Source organism: Leucopleurus acutus (genome assembly GCF_964270905.1).
Source record: "Leucopleurus acutus genome assembly, chromosome: 3".
Taxonomy (NCBI): Eukaryota; Metazoa; Chordata; class Mammalia; order Artiodactyla; family Delphinidae; genus Leucopleurus; species Leucopleurus acutus.
Window position 1 is genome coordinate 19,916,047 of NC_139145.1, and position 21,879 is coordinate 19,937,925.

Consider the following 21,879-nt stretch of genomic DNA (forward strand, 5'->3'; position numbering starts at 1 on the left):
GTTTTTGGCCTTACATTTAGGTCTTTAATCCATTTTGAGCTTATTTTTGTGTATGGTGTTAGGGAGTGATCTAATCTCATACTTTTACATGTACCTGTCCAGTTTTCCCAGCACCACTTATTGAAGAGGCTGTCCTTTCTCCACTGTACATTCCTGCCTCCTTTATCAAAGATAAGGTGACCATATGTGCGTGGGTTTATCTCTGGGCTTTCTATCCTGTTCCATTGATCTATCTTTCTGTTTTTGTGCCAGTACCATACTGTCTTGATTACTCTACCTTTGTAGTATAGTCTGAAGTCAGGGAGCCTGATTCCTCCAGCTCCGTTTTTCGTTCTCATGATTGCTTTGGCTATTCGGGGTCTTTTGTGTTTCCATACAAATTATGAAATTTTTTGTTCTAGTTCTGTGAAAAGTGCCAGTGGTAGTTTGATAGGGATTGTATTGAATCTGTAGATTGCTTTGGGTAGTAGAGTCATTTTCACAATGTTGATTCTTCCAATCCAAGAACATGGTATATCTCTCCATCTATTTGTATCATCTTTAATTTCTTTCATCAGTGTCTTATAATTTTCTGCATACAGGTCTTTTGTCTTCTTAGGTAGGTTTATTCCTAGATATTTTATTCTTTTTGTTGCAATGGTAAATGGGAGTGTTTTCTTGATTTCACTTTCAGATTTTTCATCATTAGTGTATAGGAATGCCAGAGATTTCTGTGCGTTAATTTTGTATCCTGCTACTTTACCAAATTCATTGGTTAGCTCTAGTAGTTTTCTGGTAGCATCTTTAGGATTCTCTATGTATAGTATCATGTCATCTGCAAACAGGGACAGCTTTACTTCTTCTTTTCCGATTTGGATTCCTTTTATTTCCTTTTCTTCTCTGATTGCTGTGGCTAAAACTTCCAAAACTATGTTGAATAAGAGTGGTGAGAGTGGGCCACCTTGTCTTGTTCCTGATCTTAGTGGAAATGCTTTCAGTTTTTCACCATTGAGGACAATGTTGGCTGTGGGTTTGTCATATGTGGCCTTTATTATGTTGAGGAAAGTTCCCTCTGTGCCTACTTTTTGCAGGGTTTTTATCATAAATGGGTGTTGAATTTTCTCGAAAGCTTTCTCTGGATCTATTGAGATGATCATATGGTTTTTCTCCTTCTATTTGTTAATATGGTGTATCATGTTGATTGATTTGCGTATATTGGAGAATCCTTGCATTCCTGGAATAAACCTCACTTGATCATGGTGTATGATCCTTTTAATGTGCTGTTGGATTCTGTTTGCTAGTACTTTGTTGAGGATTTTTCCATCTATGTTCATCAGTAATATTGGCCTGTAGTTTTCTTTCTTTGCGACATCGTTGTCTGCGTTTGGTATCAGGGTGATGGTGGCCTCATAGAATGAGTTTGGGAGTGTTCCTCCCTGTGCTATATTTTGGAAGAGTTTGAGAAGGATAGGTGTTAGTTCTTCTCTAAATGTTTGATAGAATTCACCTGTGAAGCCATCTGGTCCTGGGCTTTTGTTTGTTGCAAGATTTTTAATCACAGTTTTAATTTTAGTGCTTGTGATTGGTCTGTTCATATTTTCTATTTCTTCCTGATTCAGTCTTGGCGGGTTGTGTATTTCTAAGAATTTGTCCATTTCTTCTAAAATGTTGTCCATTTTATTGGAATAGAGTTGCTTGTAGTAATCTCTCATGATCTTTTTTATTTCTGCAGTGTTAGTTGTTACGTTTCCTTTTTCATTTCTAATTCTATTGATTTGAGTCTTCTCCCTTTTTTTCTTGATGAGCCTGGCTAATGGTTCATCAATTTTGTTGATCTTCTCAAAGAACCAGCTTTTAGTTTTATTGATCTTTGCTATCATTTCCTTCATTTCTTTTTCATTTATTTCTGATCTGATTTTTATGATTTCTTTCCTTCTGCTATTATTGGGAGTTCTTTGTTCTTTCTCTAACTGCGTTAGGTGCAGGGTTAGGTTGTTTATTCGAGATGTTTCCTGTTTCTTAAGGTAGGGTTGTATTGCTATAAACTTCCCTCTTAGAACTGCTTTTGCTGCATCCCATAGGTTTTGGGTCGTTCTGTCTCATTGTTATTTGTTTCTCGGTATTTTTTGATTTCCTCTTTGATTTCTTCAGTGATCACTTCGTTATTAAGTAGTGTATTGTTTAACCTTCATGTGTTTGTATTTTTTACAGATCTTTTCCTGTAATTGATATCTAGTCTCATAGCGTTGTGTTTGGAAAAGATACTTGATACGATTTCAATTTTCTTAAATTTACCAAGGCTTGATTTGTGACCCAAGTTATGAGGTATCCTGGAGAATGTTCCATGAGCACTTGAGAAAAATGTGTATTCTGTTGTTTTTGGATGGAATGTCCTATAAATATCAATTAAGTCCATCTTGTTTAATGTATCATTTAAAGCTTGTGTGTCCTTATTTGTTTTCATTTTGGATGATCTGTCCATTGGTGAAAGTGGGGTGTTAAAGTCCCCTACTATGAATGTGTTACTGTCAATTTCCCCTTTTATGGCTGTTAGTATTTGCCTTATGTATTGAAGTGCTCCTATGTTGGGTGCATAAATATTTACAATTGTTATATCTTCTTCTTGGATCGATCCCTTGATCATTATGTAGTTTCCTTCTTTGTCTCTTCTAATAGTCTTTATTTGAAAGTCTATTTTGTCTGATATGAGAATTGCTACTCCAGTTTTCTTTTGGTTTCCATTTGCATGAAATATCTTTCTCCTTCCCCTTACTTTCAGTCTGTATGTGTCTCTAGGTCTGAAGTGGGTCTCTTGTAGACAGCATATATATGGGTCTTGTTTTTGTATCCATTCAGCCAATCTGTGTCTTTTGGTGGGAGCATTTAGTCCATTTACATTTAAGGTAATTATCGATATGTATGTTCCTATTCCCATTTTCTTAATTGTTTTGGGTTCGTTATTGTAGGTCTTTTCCTTCTCTTGTGTTTCTTGCCTAGAGAAGTTCCTTTAGCATTTGGTGTAAAGCTTGTTTGTTGGGGCTGAACTCTCAGCTTTTGCTTGTCTGTAAAGGTTTTAATTTCTCCATCAAATCTGAATGAGATTCTTGCTGTGTAGAGTAATCTTGGTTGCAGGTTTTTCTCCTTCATCACTTTAAATATGTCCTGCCAGTCCCTTCTGGCTTGCAGAGTTTCTGCTGAAAGATCAGCTGTTAACCTTATGGGGATTCCCTTGTGTGTTATATGTTGTTTTTCCCTTGCTGCTTTTAATATGTTTTCTTTGTATTTAATTTTTGACAGTTTGATTGATATGTGTCTTGGCGTATTTCTCCTTTGATTTATCCTGTATGGGACTCCCTGTGCTTCCTGGACTTGATTAACTATTTCCTTTCCCATATTAGGGAAGTTTTCAACTATAATCTCTTCAAATATTTTCTCAGTCCCTTTCTTTTTCTCTTCTTCTTCTGGAACCCCTGTAATTCGAATGTTGTTGCATTTAATGTTGTCCCAGAGGTCTCTGAGACTGTCCTCAGTTCTTTTCATTCTTTTTTCTTTATTCTGCTCTGCAGTAGTTATTTCCACTATTTTATCTTCCAGGTCACTTATCCGTTCTTCTGCCTCAGTTATTCTGCTATTGATCCCATCTAGAGTATTTTTCATTTCATTTATTGTGTTGTTCATCATTGCTTGTTTCATCTTTAGTTCTTCTAGGTCCTTGTTAAATGTTTCTTGCATTTTGTCTATTCTATTTCCAAGATTTTGGATCATCTTTACTATCATTATTCTGAAGTCTTTTTCAGGTAGACTGCCTATTTCCTCTTCATTTGTTAGGTCTGGTGGGTTTTTATCTTGCTCCTTCATCTTTTGTGTGTTTTTCTGTGTTCTCATTTTGCTTATCTTACTGTGTTTGGGGTCTCCCTTTTGCAGGCTGCAGGTTCGTAGTTTCCGTTGTTTTTGGTGTCTGTCCCCAGTGGCTAAAGTTGGTTCAGTGGGTTGTGTAGGCTTCCTGGTGGAGGGGAGTAGTGCCTGTGTTCTGGTGGATGAGGCTGGATCTTTTCTTTCTGGTGGGCAGGTCCACGTCTGGTGGTGTGTTTTGGGGTGTCTGTGGACTTATGATTTTAGCCAGCCTCTCTGCTAATGGGTGGGGTTGTGTTCCTGTCTTGCTAGTTGCTTGGCGTAGTGTGTTCAGCAGTATAGATTGCTGGTCGTTGAGTGAAGCTGGGTGCTGGTGTTGAGATGGAGATCTCTGGGAGATTTTCGCGGTTTGATATTACATGGAGCTGGGCGGTCTGTTGTGCACTAGTGTCCTGAAGTTGGCTCTCCCATCTGAGAGGTACAGTAGTGACTCCTGGCTGCAGCACCAAGAGCCTTTCATCTACACGGCTCAGAATAAAAGGGAGAAAAAGTAGAAAGAAAGAAAGAGAGAGAGGGAGGGAGGGAAAGAAAGCAATAAGGAAGGAAGATAAAATAAAGTTATTAAAATAAAAAATAATTAAGAAAAACAATATTTTTTAAAAAGAAAAAAAAAAGGACAGAACCCTAGGACAAATGGTGGAAGCAAAGCTATACAGACAAAATCTCACACAGAAGCATATACATACACACTCACAAAAAGAGGAAAAGGGGAAAAAATAATAAATCTTGCTGTCAAAGTCCACCTCCTCAATTTGGGATGATTCGTTGTCTATTCATGTATTCCACAGATACAGGGTACATCAAGTTGATTGTGGAGCTTTAATCCGCTGCTTCTGAGGCCGCTGGCAGAGATTTTCCCTTTCTCTTCTTCGTTCGCACAGCTCCCAGGGGCTCAGCTTTGGATTTGGCCCCGCCTCTGCGTGTATGTCACCGGTGGGACGTCTGTCCTTCGCTCTGACAGGACTGGGTTAAAAAAGCAGCTGCTTCGGGGACTCTGGCTCACTCAGGCCGGGGGAAGGGAGGGGTACGGAGTGGGGGCCAAGCCTGCGGCAGCAGAGTCCATCATGACGTTGTACCAGCCTGAGGCGCGCCGTGTGTTCTCCCGGGGAAGTTGTCCCTGGATCCCGGGACCCTGGTGGTGGCGGGCTGCACAGGCTCCCGGAAGGGGGGTGTGGATAGTGACCTGTGCTCGCACACAGGCTTCTTGGTGGTGGCAGCAACAGTCTTAGCGTCTCATGCCCGTCTCTGGGGTCCACGCTTTTAGCCGCGGCTCGAGCCCGTCTCTGGAGCTCTTTTAAGCAGCGCTCTTAATCCCCTCTCCTCGCGCACCAGGAAACAAAGAGGGAAGAAAAAGTCTCTTGCCTCTTCGGCAGGTCCAGACTTTTCCTCCGGGACTCCCTCCCGGCTAGCCGTGGTGCACTAATCCCCTGCAGGCTGTGCTCACGCCGCCAACCCCAGTCCTCTCCCTGCGCTCTGACCGAAGCCCGAGCCCCGCCCCCCCCCCCCCCCCCCCCCCGGGTGAAAAGAGAAGCCTCTCGGGCTGGTCAGTGCCGGTCGGCACCGATCCTCTGTGCAGGAATATCTCCGCTTTGCCCTCCGCACCCCTGTTGCTGTGCTGTCCTCCGCGGCTCCGAAGCTTTCCCCCTCTGCCACCCGCAGTTTCTGCCCGCGAAGGGGCTTCCTAGTGTGTGGAAACTTTTCCTCCACAGCTTCCTCCCCCTGGTGCAGGTCCCGTCCCTATTCTTTTGTCTCTGTTTATTCTTTTTTCTTTTGCCCTACCCAGGTACGTGGGGACTTTCTTGCCTTTTGGGAGGTCTGAGGTCTTCTGCCAGCGTTCAGTAGGTGTCCTGTAGGAGTTGTTCCACGTGTAGATGTATTTCTGGTGTATCTGTGGGGAAGAAGGTGGTCTCCGCGTCTTACTCTTCCACGGTCTTCCCCTCGTGGAATGGTAATTGTGTCCAGCAGCAATGAGCTCTTTTTAGTGGGGTCAGTGGAAACCAGGGAATGAAGCCTCCAGAATATCTGAGGAGCAGTTAAAGTATCCTTGCCAGACTGCAAGATTTCCTGCAGAATTTTACCTTTTTTTCCTTTGTGCTTCATCTAATTTCACTTGCTCACAGGATACTGCATGAAGAGGCCTCACACCCAGCACTTCAGACCAGAGTTGCCAGGGCGAAACGGCTGTGCCAGCGCCTCAGCTTGTGAACGACTGCCCCCATAGGTTTTGAATTGTCATGTTTTCATTTTTATGTGTCTCTAGGTATATTTTGATTTCCTCTTTGATTTCTTCAGTGATTCCTTGGTTGTTTAGTAGCATATTGTTTAGCCTCCACATGCTTCTGTTTCTCTCAACTTATTTCTAATTTCTACTGTACTCCCTGGGAAACCCCAATTTTGGTTAAATCCAATTCTCCACCTATTATGTGTCCCTACCTAAGGAGCACAACAGTGCTCATGTTATATTTAAGACCACAAACCTCAAGTGGCCCCTCAGTATTGCCTAGCTATCCTAATATGTTTCCATAGTCAGTTTTATTGAGATAAAATTACATATTATATAATTCACTAAATTAAAGTATAATTCTTGGTTCTTAGTATGTTCATAGAGTTGTACAACTATCACCACTATCAATTTTATAACAGTTTCATTAATTAAAAAAGAAACCAGTTCCCATCAGCAGTCATTGTCCTTTTCACCCCAAACTCCCAGCCCTACGCAACCACTTATCTGCTCTTTGTCTCTATGGATTTGCCTATTCTGGGCGTGTCTTATAAATGGAATCATACAATATGTGGGCTTTTGTGACTAACTTCTTTCACTTAACATATGTTTTCAAGGTTCATCCATATAGTAGCATGTAACAGTACTTCATTCTTTTTTTTCCGCACAGCGGCTGCACTGTTTTACATTTCTATCAACAATGTACTGGGATTCCAGTTTCTCTATGTTCTTGATAACACTTGTTATTTTTTAATATTTAATTATCATAACCACCCTAGTGGGTGTGTAGTGGTTTCTTACTGTGGTTTTGACTTGCATTTCCCTAATGGCTGATGAGCTTGAGAATCTTTTTTGTACTTGTTATCCATTTGTATAGCTTCTTTGGAGCAACGTCTGTTCAAGGCCTTTGTCCATTTATACAGCGCAGTTTGTCTTTTTGTTGTTCGGTGGTCTTTTTAATATTTTGCATATTAAACCTCCTATCAGGTATATTATTTGCAAATATATTCTTTCATTTTTGGGGTTGTCTTTTCACTCCCTTAATGTTTCTTGGTGCACAACAGTTTTAAATTTTGATGAAGTCCAGCTTATCTGTTTTTTCCCCTTTGGTTGTTTATGCTTTTAGTATCATATTTGAGAATATATTGCCAAATATAAAGTCATGAAGTTGATTCCTAAGAGTTTTTTAATTTTAGTGCTTATGATTTGGTCTTTGTTCCATTTTGAGCTAATTTTTGTGTATAGTATGAGATGTTTTGTGTGTGTGTGTGTAGTGGTAAAATATATATAACATAAGATTTACCATTTTAACAATTTTTAGGGTAAGTATATTTACATTGTCATTGAATTGTAGGAGTTCTTTATATGTTGTGGATAGTTAGCCCCTCGTCAGATATATGTTTTGCACATATATTCTCCTTAGCCTCTTGTCAGATATATGTTTTGCACATATATTCTCCCATTCCATAGGTTGCCTTTTTACTCTGTTGATATCTTTTGATATACAGTAGGGTTTTTTTTGGGTTTTTTTGCGGTACACGGGCCTCTCACTGTTGTGGCTTCTCCTGTTGCAGAGCACAGGCTCCGGACGCGCAGGCTCAGCGGCCACGGCTCACGGGCCCAGCCGCTCCGTGGCATGTGGGATCTTCCCAGACCGGGGCACAAACCCTTGTCCCCTGCATCGGCAGGCAGACTCTCAACCAGTGCGTCACCAGGGAATCCCCGATGCACAGTAGTTTTAAATTTAGTCCAGTTTATCTATTTTTTTCTTTTGTTTCTTGTGCCTTGGTGTCATAACCAAAAAAATCATTGCCAAATCCAGTGTCATGAAGCTTTTCCCCTGTGTTTTCTTCTAAGTGTTTTAAAATTTTAGCACTTATATTTAGGTCTTTGATCCATTTTGTGGTATTAGCTTTTGTGTATGGTATAAGATAGGGGTCTAAGTTCCTTCTTTTGCTCGTGTGTATCCAGTTTTCCCAGCACCATTTGTTGGTATTTTAACTTTTAACCTAGTTATGTCTTTATGTTTTATTTGGGTTTCTTGTAGGTAGCACAGAGTTTGATCTTTCTAATTTTATACAGGTTGACAGTCCCTTTTATAAACCAATGTGTTTAGACCTTTTATATTTAATAAGTTCTTGAGGTACTTTAAAATGTACCGTCCAACTGATTGTTTGTGCATTGCTTTTTAGTTTTCTTCCCATTCTTGTTGATTTAATTTTATTTTTGCATTATGTAGGCAGTTTGCATTATGTAGGAAGCTTTATTGAACAAATTAAGTCTGTAGAGAAAGATATACTGAAATTATCTTGCTTTTCCATCCTGTACTCCCTATTCCACATCCCTCACCCCTGTTGATAACCAATTTTATTGATTTCTTTTTTATTCTTACATTGCTTTAAAGCAAAAGTAAGCCCATTCATGTTTTCTTAATTCCACTTCTTTTTATGTGAAATGTAGCATACCTATTTTCATTTTGTTCTTTTCTCTGCTCTATCCTATAGGTCAGTGGTCCCCAGCCTTTTTGGCGCCAGGGACCTGTTTTGTGGAAGACAATTTTTCCATGGCCGGGGGGTGGGAGGGTGGGCGGGGGATGGTTCAGGCGGTAGTGTGAGCAGTGGTGACGGGCACATGAAGCTTCACTCACTCGCCTGCTGCTCACCTCCTGCTGTGCGACCTGGTTCCTAACAGGCCGCAGACCAGTACTGGTCCACGGCCCGGGTGTTGGGCACCCCTGCTATAGGTTAGTCCTTTCATTTTCTCATTGTTTTTTTGTATTTCTTCAGTGACTCTTTTAGATTTTTACTTGTATAGTTTTTCTTTGGAGACCCATTTTTATTTTTTGAGATGGTTTTATCTATTTTCAGTTTTTTTCCCGAATTTTATCAACTTTCATTTCATTTATTCCTTTTTTTGTCGGTTTATGTTCTGAGTTTTAAATTTCTGATTCTAGGTTTTTCTTAACCTGGAGACGATTCTTTCAAATTTGTTTGGAATGTGTTAATTTCTTTTTCTGGGTTGGTGATTAGAGGAGAATGTTCATAAACTGAAATGTTTTTATTTGCATCTTGTGTTTTTGTTTTATAGTTGCTTAGTTTGGAATTTCTTCTTTTATTCTTATCATTTCCTGGACAAAAGCTTCCCTTTTGTCACTTTAGCGTACTTCAGTCTAGTGAAGTACAGTTTCTTTTATGGATGTTATTGTTGATATTAATGTACTTGGGAGGGTGGGGAGGAGAGGTTGGCATGTTTCAGTTTTTTTCTTCAGGACCCTTCATTTTTTTTCCTCCTTTCTTTTTCTTCCATGAATCTGAGGGGTACCACCTCTTCTTTGTGTATCTCCCTCTTTTCCAGTAGCAGTGCATCTCTGTGGTTGCCACTTTTGTTCCTCTCACTTTCAAGCCCTTTAAAATGTAGCTGACTGTGTGAAGCACCACATCGTGGACCAGTGTTTGGCCTTAGTGTGGGACACTAATTCTGAAGGTGATTTTGTCTGTGCTTTCAGTTTTTCATCTTTTTCTTATTTTTCATGGAGTCTCTTAAGCCTTCCCTTTCTTTGTTCTGTGTACTCACAGACTTGCAACCGCAGTAGGAGCTCTGTTAGAATTTGTTGTTTATTTCTCTGCTCGCTGGTTATTTGAAGTTTGTGGTATGTTTTGTCTCCTAATAATGCTGAAGGCATTGGTCATAGATGGTGTTATTTCTGGTCCTTGTTGGTCTTGCGGTTTTTTCTGGGATGATATGTGGAGAGATTCAGATTTAGGTGATTACCATTATCTTCTAGACCTTTCATTTTCAGCCATTCTGGATCACCTTATGATCCAGAATGGCTGTGTTCTTTCTGGAACACGGTCTCTTATATATAGCTTTGAGTTGAATTTTCTTAGATTCTGTTATATTCACTATATATATTTTTTCTGTATTCTTTGATTTTTGGTGCTCTGCTTTAGGCATATTTTTCGGTATATGTTTTTTGTTTTATTTATTTTTAGGGAAAATAATTCCATTTCAAGCAGATGAATAAAACATCAAAGTGTCACACTGTATGCAAATAACCAAACACAGTTGATAGAGTTTTCCAATTGATGATATATATCAAGAGGGCTCAGAGAAAGTGAAGTAGGGCAGAAAATTAATATTGTTGGATAATGTTGCTTTATATTAATGCATGTTCTCTTATGTAAAACTCCATATTAAAAAATGCATTTTCCATGATTTTTTCAAGAATCTTCATACAGGTGTTTGCCCTTTATTGAAATATGAATTATTTTAACATGCTTATGAAACCTAGATTAAGTTGACTTTAACATATTGGAAAGTATAGTTTTACATCTTTGTACAATATTTAAAAATAAAATTTCTTCCCATCTCCTTTACCTCCCTCCCTCCCTCACCCCCCACTGGTAACAGATACTCACTTCCATGTTACAGGAATTATTCTTTCTATAATTTTGTTTTTTGTTTTAGAGTTTATCTTTTTTCTTTTAATTTATTTATTTAATTAATTTATTTTTGACTGTGTTGGGTCTTCGTTGCTACGCATGGGCTTTCTCTGGTTGTGGCGAGTGGGGGCTACTCTTTGTTGTGGTGCATGGGCTTCTCATTGTGGTGGCTTCTCTTGTTGCAGAGCACGGGCTCTAGGTGCACGGCCTTCAGTAGTTGTGGTGCATGGGCTCAGTAGTTGTGGTTCGTGGCCTCTAGAGCGCAGGCTCAGTAGTTGTGGTGCATGGGCTTAGTTGCTCCGTGGCATGTGGGATCTTCCCGGACCAGGGCTTGAACCTGTGTCCCCTGCATTGGCAGGCGGATTCTTAATCACTGAGCCACCAGGGGAGCCCAGAGTTTATCTTATATTAATGACTTTTATAGCTCCTTTCTTCCTTATTTTTAAAAATTTAGCTTTCTATGATCTGGTTTGTCAGTTGTAAATAGTATCCTTTGACTTTCACTTATAGTGCATGCAATAGTCAATGAACTTATTCTGTTTTCCACTTCTGTCTTCTCTCATTTATTAGTTGCATCATTTCTGCATATAATATTTACATGCTTTTTTTCTGTTCTCACCTGTACTTTTAGTCTTAGTTCCAAAATTTAATATATTAAATATTCACTATCAGTTCTTTTGCCAAGTTTCTCTAAAATCATTTTTTAGTTGAATAGTGCTTGTTTTTAATTAGATTTGACAGGTAGGCCTTGTGAGTATAGTATTTCCTGAGTTCTTATGTGTTTGATACTGTTTTTGTATAATCTTGATATCTGAAAGACTGCTTGTTGGAATCCAAAATGCTTGGTTTAAAAAAATATTTTTTCCCTTGAGTTTCTTTAAAATGCGGCCGCCTTGTTTTTTTGCTTTGTATGTTGCATTTCATAAGTCCAGTTTATTTTCCTTTTTTTGGTAAGTAATTAGACCTTTTTGTTAGTCTGCATGCTTTAAAAATTTTTCTTGGGTGAGATAGGTATATTAGTATATGTCTGGAAATTGACTGTTCAGGGTCCATTTTCCCAGGTAACTCATATATACTTTCAGTTTGTAGATTCAGGTGTTTTCTCCCTTATAAATTTTTTTTTGATTATAGTGTTTATGTTAGTCTTTTTCATTGTTTTGTTTTCTTCTTTAGAGACCCCAATTATACATTTATTGGATCACCTTTGTCTGTATTCTTTTTTATTCATTTTTAATGACGTTTATTGTTTTCTTCCTGATTTTACAAGTAATACCTAATTGCAGGCAATTAGAAATACATAGAAGCCTAAACTAAAACATGATAATCACCCATAATCCCCACCCTCTAGACATAACCACCATTAGCATTTTTTAATTATTTTTTAAAGATTTATTTATTATTTATTTATTTAATTTATTTTTGGCTGCGTTGGGTCTTAGTTGTGGCATGCACAATCCTTTGTTGAGGCACGTGGGATCTTTTGTTGTGGTGTGTGGGCTCTTCATTGTGGTGCGTGGGCTTCTCTCTAGTTGTGGTGTGCAGGTTTTCTCCTCTCTAGTTGTGGCACACGTGTTCCAGAGCGCGTGGGCTCTGTAGTTTGCAGCACATGGGCTGTAATTGAGGCACGTGATCCCAGTAGTTGTGGCACAAGGGCTTAGCTGCCCCACGTCATGTGGTATCTTAGTTCCCTGACCGGGGATTGAACCTGCGTCCCCTGTATTGCAAGGCAGATTCTTTACCACTGGACCACCAAGGAGGTCCGACCATTAGCATTTTGATGCATTTCCTCCCAGTGTTCACACACACACACACACACACACACACACACACACAGAGTAATTGAAGTATAATTTACATACAATGCTGTATTAGTTCCAGGTACACAAAATAATGATTTGCATCCATTGTATTCCATCAGTGGTATGAAAGTACTTGTTTCCCCACAATAAATGTTTTATAAAACATTTTCATATTTACTATTAATATAGGTTTAAAAAAGTATCTATATAATTGTTACGATTTACATACTTATGAGCCCCTTGTGTATGTTTTTCTATGAAGTGTTTTATATTCTTTGTCTATGGGAGGAGGTTAAATATTGGTCTCTGTATTGATTTATAAGAGCTCTATATATAAGGAAAATTAGCCCTTTATCTGATAAATATGTTGCATACTTTTCCTCAGTTCTGTTGCTTTTTAAAGTACTGATTTAAAATAAGTGACTCTGCACTGAGTTTAAACTTTATTATTGATTTTTTTTTTTTTTTTTTGCGGTACGCGGGCCTCTCACTGCTGTGGCCTGTCTCATTGTGGAGCACAGGCTCCGGATGCGCAGGCTCAGTGGCCATGGCTCACGGGCCCAGCCGCTCCGCGGCACGTGGGATCTTCCCAGACCAGGGCACGAACCCGTGTCCTCTGCGTCGGCAGGCGGACTCTAAACCACTGCGCCACCAGGGAAGCCCTATTATTGATTTTTAAACCTTGAATCAAGCTTTCTCTGAACTTGAATGCGTACTTGCTGGTATTTTGCAGATGGACCAGTTTTACATGAGCTTGTATATGACAGATAATTATGTCAGTATGTTATGATTTTTAATTTTTATCGGTTCTGAGTCTACATTTTCCTTTTTCTACCGTAAGAATCTTTTTCTGATGTTTTCTTTGAACATTTAAAACCACCACTGATTCTTCAGAGGCTCAGTGGCCTCTGTTGGCTGTAGAGGAGGTAGAAAGAATACTACTTTTAATGGCAGTCACCCTGATCATATTTCTTGTTTTGCAACAGGAACCAAAGGAGGAGAATGGATTGCAGAAAATGAAGACAAAACAGTTGAATAGAGCAAAGTGTTTTGCTAAAAGAAAAATTGCACGTATGTTTTCATTTTTGTGTTGAGAATGGTTTCGAAATTACAACAATCATAGACCTGACACTGGTTTCTTCATTAGGAAGAGGTTTCTCTGAATAAGGTTGTGTGTGCTTCCTGTTAATTCTGGGTTCCATTAAACTTTGTGGGGATCACAATTAACCTATAGCATATATAAATGACTTATTAAAGACAATGTTGAAATTAAAAATGTGACCTTCAGAGTTAGGCACACTTGGATTTGAATCCTTGCTCCACCTTACTGTGTGGACTTTAGGCAAGCCACTACTTTCAGCCTACCTCTGTTTCCTCATCAATAACATGCAGATAACACTTAGAAAGTCACTTAGTGGCTCCAATAATGGTGTGTTTTACTCTTTTGTTCATTAAAGTTTTTAGGGAAAAACTCTTCTGTGTGTTTCCCGTATTCTTAACACTTCACTCTGGTCATCAAATGTGTAGGGTTTTTTTCCCCCCACACCAAGCGGATCTCCAGCTCTCTGGCAGACACTGGGTGCCCTACAATTTAAGGAAATCTGACACTCTCAGATCCCACCAGTTAAGGGCTTAATTCTGCAGGACTACCCCTTCTTTTATTTTTATTTATTTATTTTTTTTGTGGTACACGGGCCTGTCACTGCCGTGGCCTCTCCCGCCACGGAGCACAGGCTCCGGACGCGCAGGCCCAGCGGCCATGGCTCACGGGCCCAGCCTCTCCGCGGCATGTGGGATCCTCCCGGACCGGGGCACGAACCCGCGTCCCCTGCATCTGCAGGCGGACTCCCAACCACTGCGCCACCAGGGAAGCCCCTACCCCTTCTTTTAGACGGCAGTTGCAATTCCAGGTTGTTACCTGTGCTTCTGACTGACTTGCTATAAATCAGAGGTTCCCATGACCCCTTTCTTGGGTTTGATTAATTTGTTAAAATGGCTCTCAGAATTCAGGGAAACAGTTTACTTATTAGATGACTGGTTTGTTATAAAGTGTATAACTCAGGAACAGCTAGATGGAAGAGAGGCATAGGGCAAGATATAGGAAAAGGGGTGAGGATCTCCATGTCCTGTCCAGGTATGTCATCCTTCCAGTACACACACACATTCACCAACCTGGAAGCTCACCAAACATTGTAGTTCAGGTATTTTTATGGAGGCTTCATTATGCAGGTATGGTTGATTAAATCATTGGCCATTGGTTCAACTTCCAGCCAGCCCCGCTCCCTTCCTTGGACGTTGGGGAGTTGGAATGAAAGTTCTAATCCTCTAATACCTTGGTTGGTTCCCCCTGGCGACCAGCCCCCATCCTTAGGGGCTTTCTAAAAGTAAGTTCATTAACATAGTCTCTGGTGTGCCGAAGAGGGGATTGTTACGAATAACAAAAAACACCTTTATTGCTCTTTTCATTGAGGAAATTCCAAGGGTATTAGGAGCTCTGTGACAGGACCAGGGGCAAAGATTAGGTACATATTTATTATTATAAATCACAGTATCAGAAAAATCCTTTGTTGGAAGTTTTTTCTCTTCTGACTTTGTTACTCAATTGTGAAGTCATTTAATAATTACTATTTTTTGCATTTTAATGTCATGTGAGATGTTTATTTCAGTGAAGTTTTCAAAACTATGATAACTAGCTGAAATTATTACAACAGTTGATTGAAGGTAAAGAAGGATTTTTTTCCACTGTTAATTTGAATTTTGGTGATTTAAGGTATAATTCTCAGCCTTATAAAATTAACCATAATTTTTGTTGTTGTTGCTAAATCATTGTGTTATATCTAGAGGTGGCTGTCACTATGGTTAGATCTGTTGAATGTACTCAAGTTATTTTCAATCTTGAGAATTATTGATAATAGTTACTTTTTGAGGTGCAGTAATCTTTATCAATTGATAGTTAGGTTTTTGTCACCATTGGTAGACTGTTGATAGTTGTTTGCTTGCTGTCTGTGTTTCACGTTTTTATATAATTGTGTCATGCTTTTTTTCCCAGTCTTAGTCTTTTAAATTTTTTTTAAAATTCACCCTGACAATTTCAGTCTTTTTAATTGTCCTTTACGTTTATATTTAATGTAATTATTGATGTAATTGGATTGAAAGCTGTTTATTTGTTCCAATTGTTCCTTCTTTTTCTGTTCTTTTTTTGAATTTGTTGAGTAGTATTTTATGATTCCATTTAATTTCTACTATTTACTTACCTTATATCTCTTTAAAAAAATATTTAGTGGTTCCTCTAGAGTTTACAGTATACATGTTTAATTAATCACAGTTACTTTCAAATAATGTCATATTGTTTTACACGTAGTATAAAGACTCCCTAATATAAAGACTCCTGATTCCTTTCTACCCTCCTTTGTGTTATTTTTACCATACGTTTTACTTTTGCATATATTATAACACACAATACATTGATACTATTTTGCTTTAGATAGTTAAATGACTTTCAGAGGAATGGAAGTAAGAAATAAACAATTCCATATTTTCCTTTATTTGTGCCATCAAGGGCTTTTTATTTCTTTGTGTAGGTCCCAGTTTCTGTCCAGTATCATGTTTTTTCTGCTGGAAGAGCTTCCTTTATCACTTATTTTAACGTAGACCAATTAATTCTCTATTTTATTTTTGTCTGAAAATGTATTTCTCCATTTTTATGGTAATTGCTTTACTGAGATATAACTCACTCAATTTATTCATCATATAATACTTTCATCATTGAAATATACAGTGGGTTTTAGTATATTAACAGAGTTGTGTAACCATCACCACAGTCTAATTCTAGAATGTTCTCATCACTCCAGAAAGAAACCCTATACACTTATCCAATAACCCAAAGCCCTCATCCCACCCAGCCCTAAGCAACTATTAATTTACTTTCTGTCTTTATAGATTTGCGTATTCTGGACATTCCATATAAATGGAATAATATAATATGTAGTCTTTCATGACTGGTTTTTGTACTTAATTTTTTCAGATTCATCTGTGTTTTGGCATATATTAGTACTTCATTCCTTTGTTGCCAGATATTATTCCACTATATTGCTGTGCCATGTTTTGTTTATATAGTCATCATTTGATGGATATTTGAGTTGTTTCTCCTCTTTGGTTATTGACTAAAGTTGCTGTGAACATTCAAGTACTCGTTTTTATGTGGCTGTATGTTTCCATTTCTCTTGAGTAATATAGCTAGGAGTGGAATTCCTGGGTCATATGGTAACTCAATATTTAATTGTTTGAGAAACTGCCAGATTGCTTTCTAAAATGGATGCACCATTTTACATTTCCACCAGCATCGTATGAGAGTTCCAGTTTCTCCATATCCTTGCCAACAGTTATTTTCCTTTTTCTTTTTTCCCCCATTACAGCCATCCTAGTGGGTGTGAAATAGTATCTCATTGAGGTTTTTTTTTTTTTCCTGTGCCACCAGGGAAGCCCTGTTGAGCATCTTTTCATGTGCTTATTGGTTATTTCTTTGCTTATTAAAAATATTTTTATTATAAGATACACATAACATAAAATATACTACTTTAACCATTTATAACCATTTTAAAATGTTTTTATCATGAAGCGGTGTTGAATTTTGTCAAATGCTTTTTCTTTGTCTATTGAGATGATCATATGGGTTTTGTCTTTTGTCAGTTTGGTGTATTAATTGATTTTCATATGTTAAGTCAACCTTCCATTCCTGGGATGAATTCTACTCTGTCATAGTGTGTAATCTTTTTATATTACTTCTAGATTTGGTATGCTAACATTATGTTGAGAATTTTTGCATTTACATTCATAAGAGATATTGTTCTATAGTTTTCTTGTGATGTCTTTGTCTGGATTTGGTATCAGACTAATACTGGCCTCATAGAATGAGTTGAACATTGTTCCCTCCTGTTCTATATTAGGAAAAGATTGTGAAGATTTAATATTATTTTTCTTTAATTGTTGGACAGAATTCACCAGTGAAGCCATCTGGGCCTAGGCTTTTCTTTGTAGATAGTTTTTGATTACTAATTCAATTTTTTTTAATGTATTTATATTTGGCTGCACTGGGTCTTCATTGTGGGCTTTCTCTAGTTGTGGTGAGCGAGGTCTACCCTTTGTTGCGGTGTGCAGGCTTCTCATTACAGTGGCTTCTCATGTTGTGGAGCGCAGGCTCTAGGTGCGTGGGCTTCAGTAGTTGTGGCGTGTGGGCTCTAGAGTGCAGGCTTAGTAGTTGTGGCACACAGGCTTAGTTGCTCTGAGGCATGTGGGATCTTCCTGGACTAGGGCTCGAACCCGTGTCCCCTGCATTGGCAGGCAGATTCTTAACTACTGCACCACCAGGGAAGTCCTTAGTTTCTTATCTGTTGTAGTTCTGTTCAGTTTTTTTTTTTTTCTGTTCAGTTTTTATATATTTTCACAAGTCAGCTTTGGCAGTTTGCTTTTATTTTTGTATTTGTTAGTAATGTCTTCACTGCCATTCTGCTTTTAGTTATTTGAGTCTTCTTTTTCCCCCTGCTCAAATCTAACTCAAAGTTTGCCAATATTTTTAGTTTTCAAAAACCAACTTTTCATCTCATTGATTTTTCTTGTTTTACTATTTTTTAAATTAATTTCTCCTCTATTATTTTGTTTATTTTCTGCTTTCTTTAGGTTTAGTTTGCTCTTTTTTTTCTGTATCTTAAGGTGGAAGTTTAGGTTATTTGTTTGAGATCTTTCTTTTTTAATATAGGCATTAGATAGATGTAAATTTCCCTTTAAGTATTGCTTTAGCTAAATCGTTTAAGTTTTTAAGACATACTTTCACTTTCATTCATCTCAGAGTATTTTCTACTTTCCCATTGTAATTTTTTCTTTCACCCATTGGTTACTTAGTGTTTTATTTAATTTCCACGTATTTGTCCATTCCCCAAATTTCTTCCTTCTGTTATTTATAATTTCACTCATTATGTTGGAAAACATGCTTTGTGTGTTTTTTATCTTTCTGTGTTTGTTGAGGCTTGTTTTATCACCATCATATGTTCTATCCTGGAGAATATTTCATGTGCACTTGAGGAAAATGTTTATTCTGCAACTGTTGGATAGAGTGTTCTGTAGATATCTATTTGGTCTGGTTGGATTATAGTGTTGTTTGTCTTCTATTTACTTGATGTTCTGCTTAGTTCTCCTTTTTACTGAAAGTTGTAGATTGAATCTCCTTCATTTTTGAGAAATGGCTATAGGATATGGTTTGACAGTTTTTTCTTTCATCATTTTCAAGATGTCACTTTATTATATTCTGGTTGCAGAGTTTTTAATGAGAAGTTGGCTTTAATCCTCATCTTTGTTCTTTTGAATGTAACATGTTTTTCTCTCTGGCTTCCTTCAATGTAGTCTGTATCTTTGTTTTTTTTACCAGTTTGAATATAATATTTAGGTATGAATTTTTTGTTGGGGTCATGGAATGTATTTTTCTTGATAGTCTTTTTGGATCTGTGATTTGAGGTCTGATTTGAGATCTCTATTTACTTTGGAAAATTCTCAGCCTGTATTTGTGTGTGTGTGTATAACTTTCATTAAGACTTCATTTTATTAGAGCTGTTTTAGGTTACAGCAAAACTGAGGACAAGGTAGAGATTTCTTACCTCACACATACATAGCCTCACACATACATAGCCTTACACATACATAGCCTCCTCCATTATCAACTTCTCCTATCAAAGTGATAGATTTGTTACAATTGATGTACCTACATTGACATATTATAATCATCCTAAGTCTGTAGTTTACACTAGGGTTCACTCTTGGTGTTATACATTCGATGGGTTTTGAGAAATATATAATGATATGTATCCATTATTATGGTATCAAACAGTATTTTCACTGCCTTAAAAATTCTCTGTGCTCCACCTATTCATCCCTGCCCTACTTCCCCTGCCAATCTGTGACAACCACTGGTCTTCTTACTGTCTTCATAGTTTTGCCTTTTCCAGAATGTCATGTAGTTGGAGTCAGACGGTATATAGCCTTTTCAGATTGGCTTCTTTCACTTAATAATATGCATTTAAGTTTCCTCTGTGTCTTTTCAAGCTTTGGTAAATCTTTTTTTTTTTTATAGCACTGAATAATATTCCATTGTCTGGCTCTACCATAGTTTATTTATCTGTTCAGCTACTGAAAGACATTTGGTTGCTTCCAAGTTTTGGCAATTAAGCTGGAATAAACATCTCTCTGCAGGTTTTGGGGTGGGCATGAGTTTTTAATTCCTTTGGGTAAATACCAAGGAACATGATTGCTGAATATGCTAAGAGTATATTTAGTTTTATAAGAAAGCACCAATCTCTCTTCCAAAGTGGCTATACCATTTTGCATTCCCACCAGCAATGAATGAGAGTTCCTGTTACTCCATATCCTCACCAGCATTTGGTGTTGTCAGTGTTCCAGAACTTGACCATTCTAGTAGTTGTGCAGTGATATCTCCTTTTTTCAATTTGCATTTTGCTGATGATATATGATGTGGAATATCTTTTCGTATGCTTATTTGCTCTGTATATCATCTTGGTGAGTTGTCTGTCAGAGTCTTTGGCCCACTTTTTAGTTGTGTTTATTTTCTTACAGTTGAGATTTAAGAGTTCTTTGTATATTTTGGATAACAGTCCTTCATCAGATATGTCTTTTGCAAATATTTTCTCCCAGTCTGTGGCTTGTTTTCTTATTCTTGCAACATTGTCTTTTGCAGAGCAGGAGTTTTTAATTTTAATGACATCCAGCTTATTTACTTCTTTCCTGGATCATGCCTTTAAATATAATCTAAAAAGTTATTGCCATACCTAATGTCATCTAGGTTTTCTATGTTATTTTCTAGGACTTTTATAGTTTTGTGTTTCACGTATCAGTTTATGATCCAGTGAGTTAATTTTGGGAATGGTGTTAGATCTTTGTCTAGATTCAGTTTTTGGGATATGAAATGTCCAGTTGTTCTAGCTACATTTGTTGAAGATAATCCCTTTGCTTCATTGTGTTGTCTTTGCTCCTTTGTAAAAATCAGGCAACTATATTTATGTGGGTCTATTTCTGGGCTCTCTCTTCTGTTCCATTGACCAGAATTCTTTCACCAATTCCACACTGTTTTGATTACTGTAGCTTTATATAGTAGGTTTTAAAGTCAGGTAACATCAGCCCTCCAACTTTGTCCTTTTTCTTCAATATTGTGTTGACTATTCTGGATCTTTTGCCCTCTCCATATAAACTTTAGAATAAGTTTGTTGGTATCCACAAAATTACTTGTTGGAATTTTGATTTGGAATGCATTGAATCTACAGATCAGGTTGCGAAAAACTGATATCTTGACATTACTGAGTCTTTCTATCCATGAACATGGAATATCCCTTTATTTAGTTAATTCTTATTTGATTTTGTTCATTAGAGTTCTCTAGTTTTCCTTATAGATCTTGTACATTATTTCATTACCAATGTAAGTGCTATTGTGTTTTACATTTCACATCACACTTGTTCATTGCTGGTATATGGAATGTGATTGGCCACTTTATACTAACCTTGTGTACCATAACCTTACTATAATTACTTAATAGTTCCAGGAATTGTTTTGTAGATTCAATTGGATTTTCTACTTAGATGATAGTGTCATTTGTGAACAAAGACAGTTTTATTTTTCTCTTTCTTAGTCTGTATATTGTTTATTTCCTTTTCTTGTCTTATTGCATTAGCTGGTATGTCTAGTAGTGTTGAAAAGGAGTGATAAGAGGGGACATCCTAGCCTTTTTCCTGTTCTTAGTGGGAAAGCTTTGAGTTTTCACCATTTAGTATGATGTTGGCTATAGCGTTTTTATAGATATTCTCTATCAAGTTGAGAATGTTCTATATTCTTAGTTTATGGAGAAGTTTTATCATGAATTAGTGTTTGATTTTGTCCAGTGCTTTTTCTGAATCTGTTAAATATGATCATGTGATTTTTCTTTTTTGTTCTGTTTATGTGTTGCACTACATTAATTAATTTTTCAGTGTTGAACTAACGTGCACATCTGGGATAAACCCCACTTGGTCATGGTGTATAATTCTTTTTGTACATTGTTAGATTTAATTTGCTACTATTTGTTGAGGATTTTTGTATCTGTGTTCATGTTCATGCAAGATACTGGTCTGTAGTTTTCTTGTAATGTTTTTGCCTAGTTTTAGTGTTAGGTTTAATGGTGATCATGTAGAATGACTTAGGAAGTATTCCCTCTGCTTCTGTCCTCTGAAAGAGATTGTATAGAATTTGTATAATTTCTTCCTTAAATGTTTGGTAGAATTCATTAGTGACTCCATCTGGGCCTGTTGCTTTTAGTTGTGGAAGGCTAATTATGGATTCTGTTTCTTTAATAGATATAGGTGTATTCAGACTGCCTGTTTCTTCTCATGTGAGTGTTGGCAGATTGTGTCTTTCAAAGGGAATTGGTCTGTTGCAGCTAGGTTATCAGATTTGCGGGCATAGAGTTGTTCATAGTCTTCCTTTATTTATTTT

General features: G+C 37.6%; 1 protein-coding gene across 1 annotated transcript in view; it reads left to right on the plus strand.

The window, feature by feature from the left end:
• UIMC1 (ubiquitin interaction motif containing 1) overlaps positions 1-21,879 on the plus strand; it is a 138,948-nt gene that overhangs the window by 37,270 nt on the left and 79,799 nt on the right. The window contains exon 3 of the mRNA XM_082836398.1: positions 13,340-13,424. Within this exon, the coding sequence (XP_082692524.1) occupies positions 13,340-13,424 (85 nt within the window). The remainder of the gene's footprint in view (positions 1-13,339; positions 13,425-21,879) is intronic.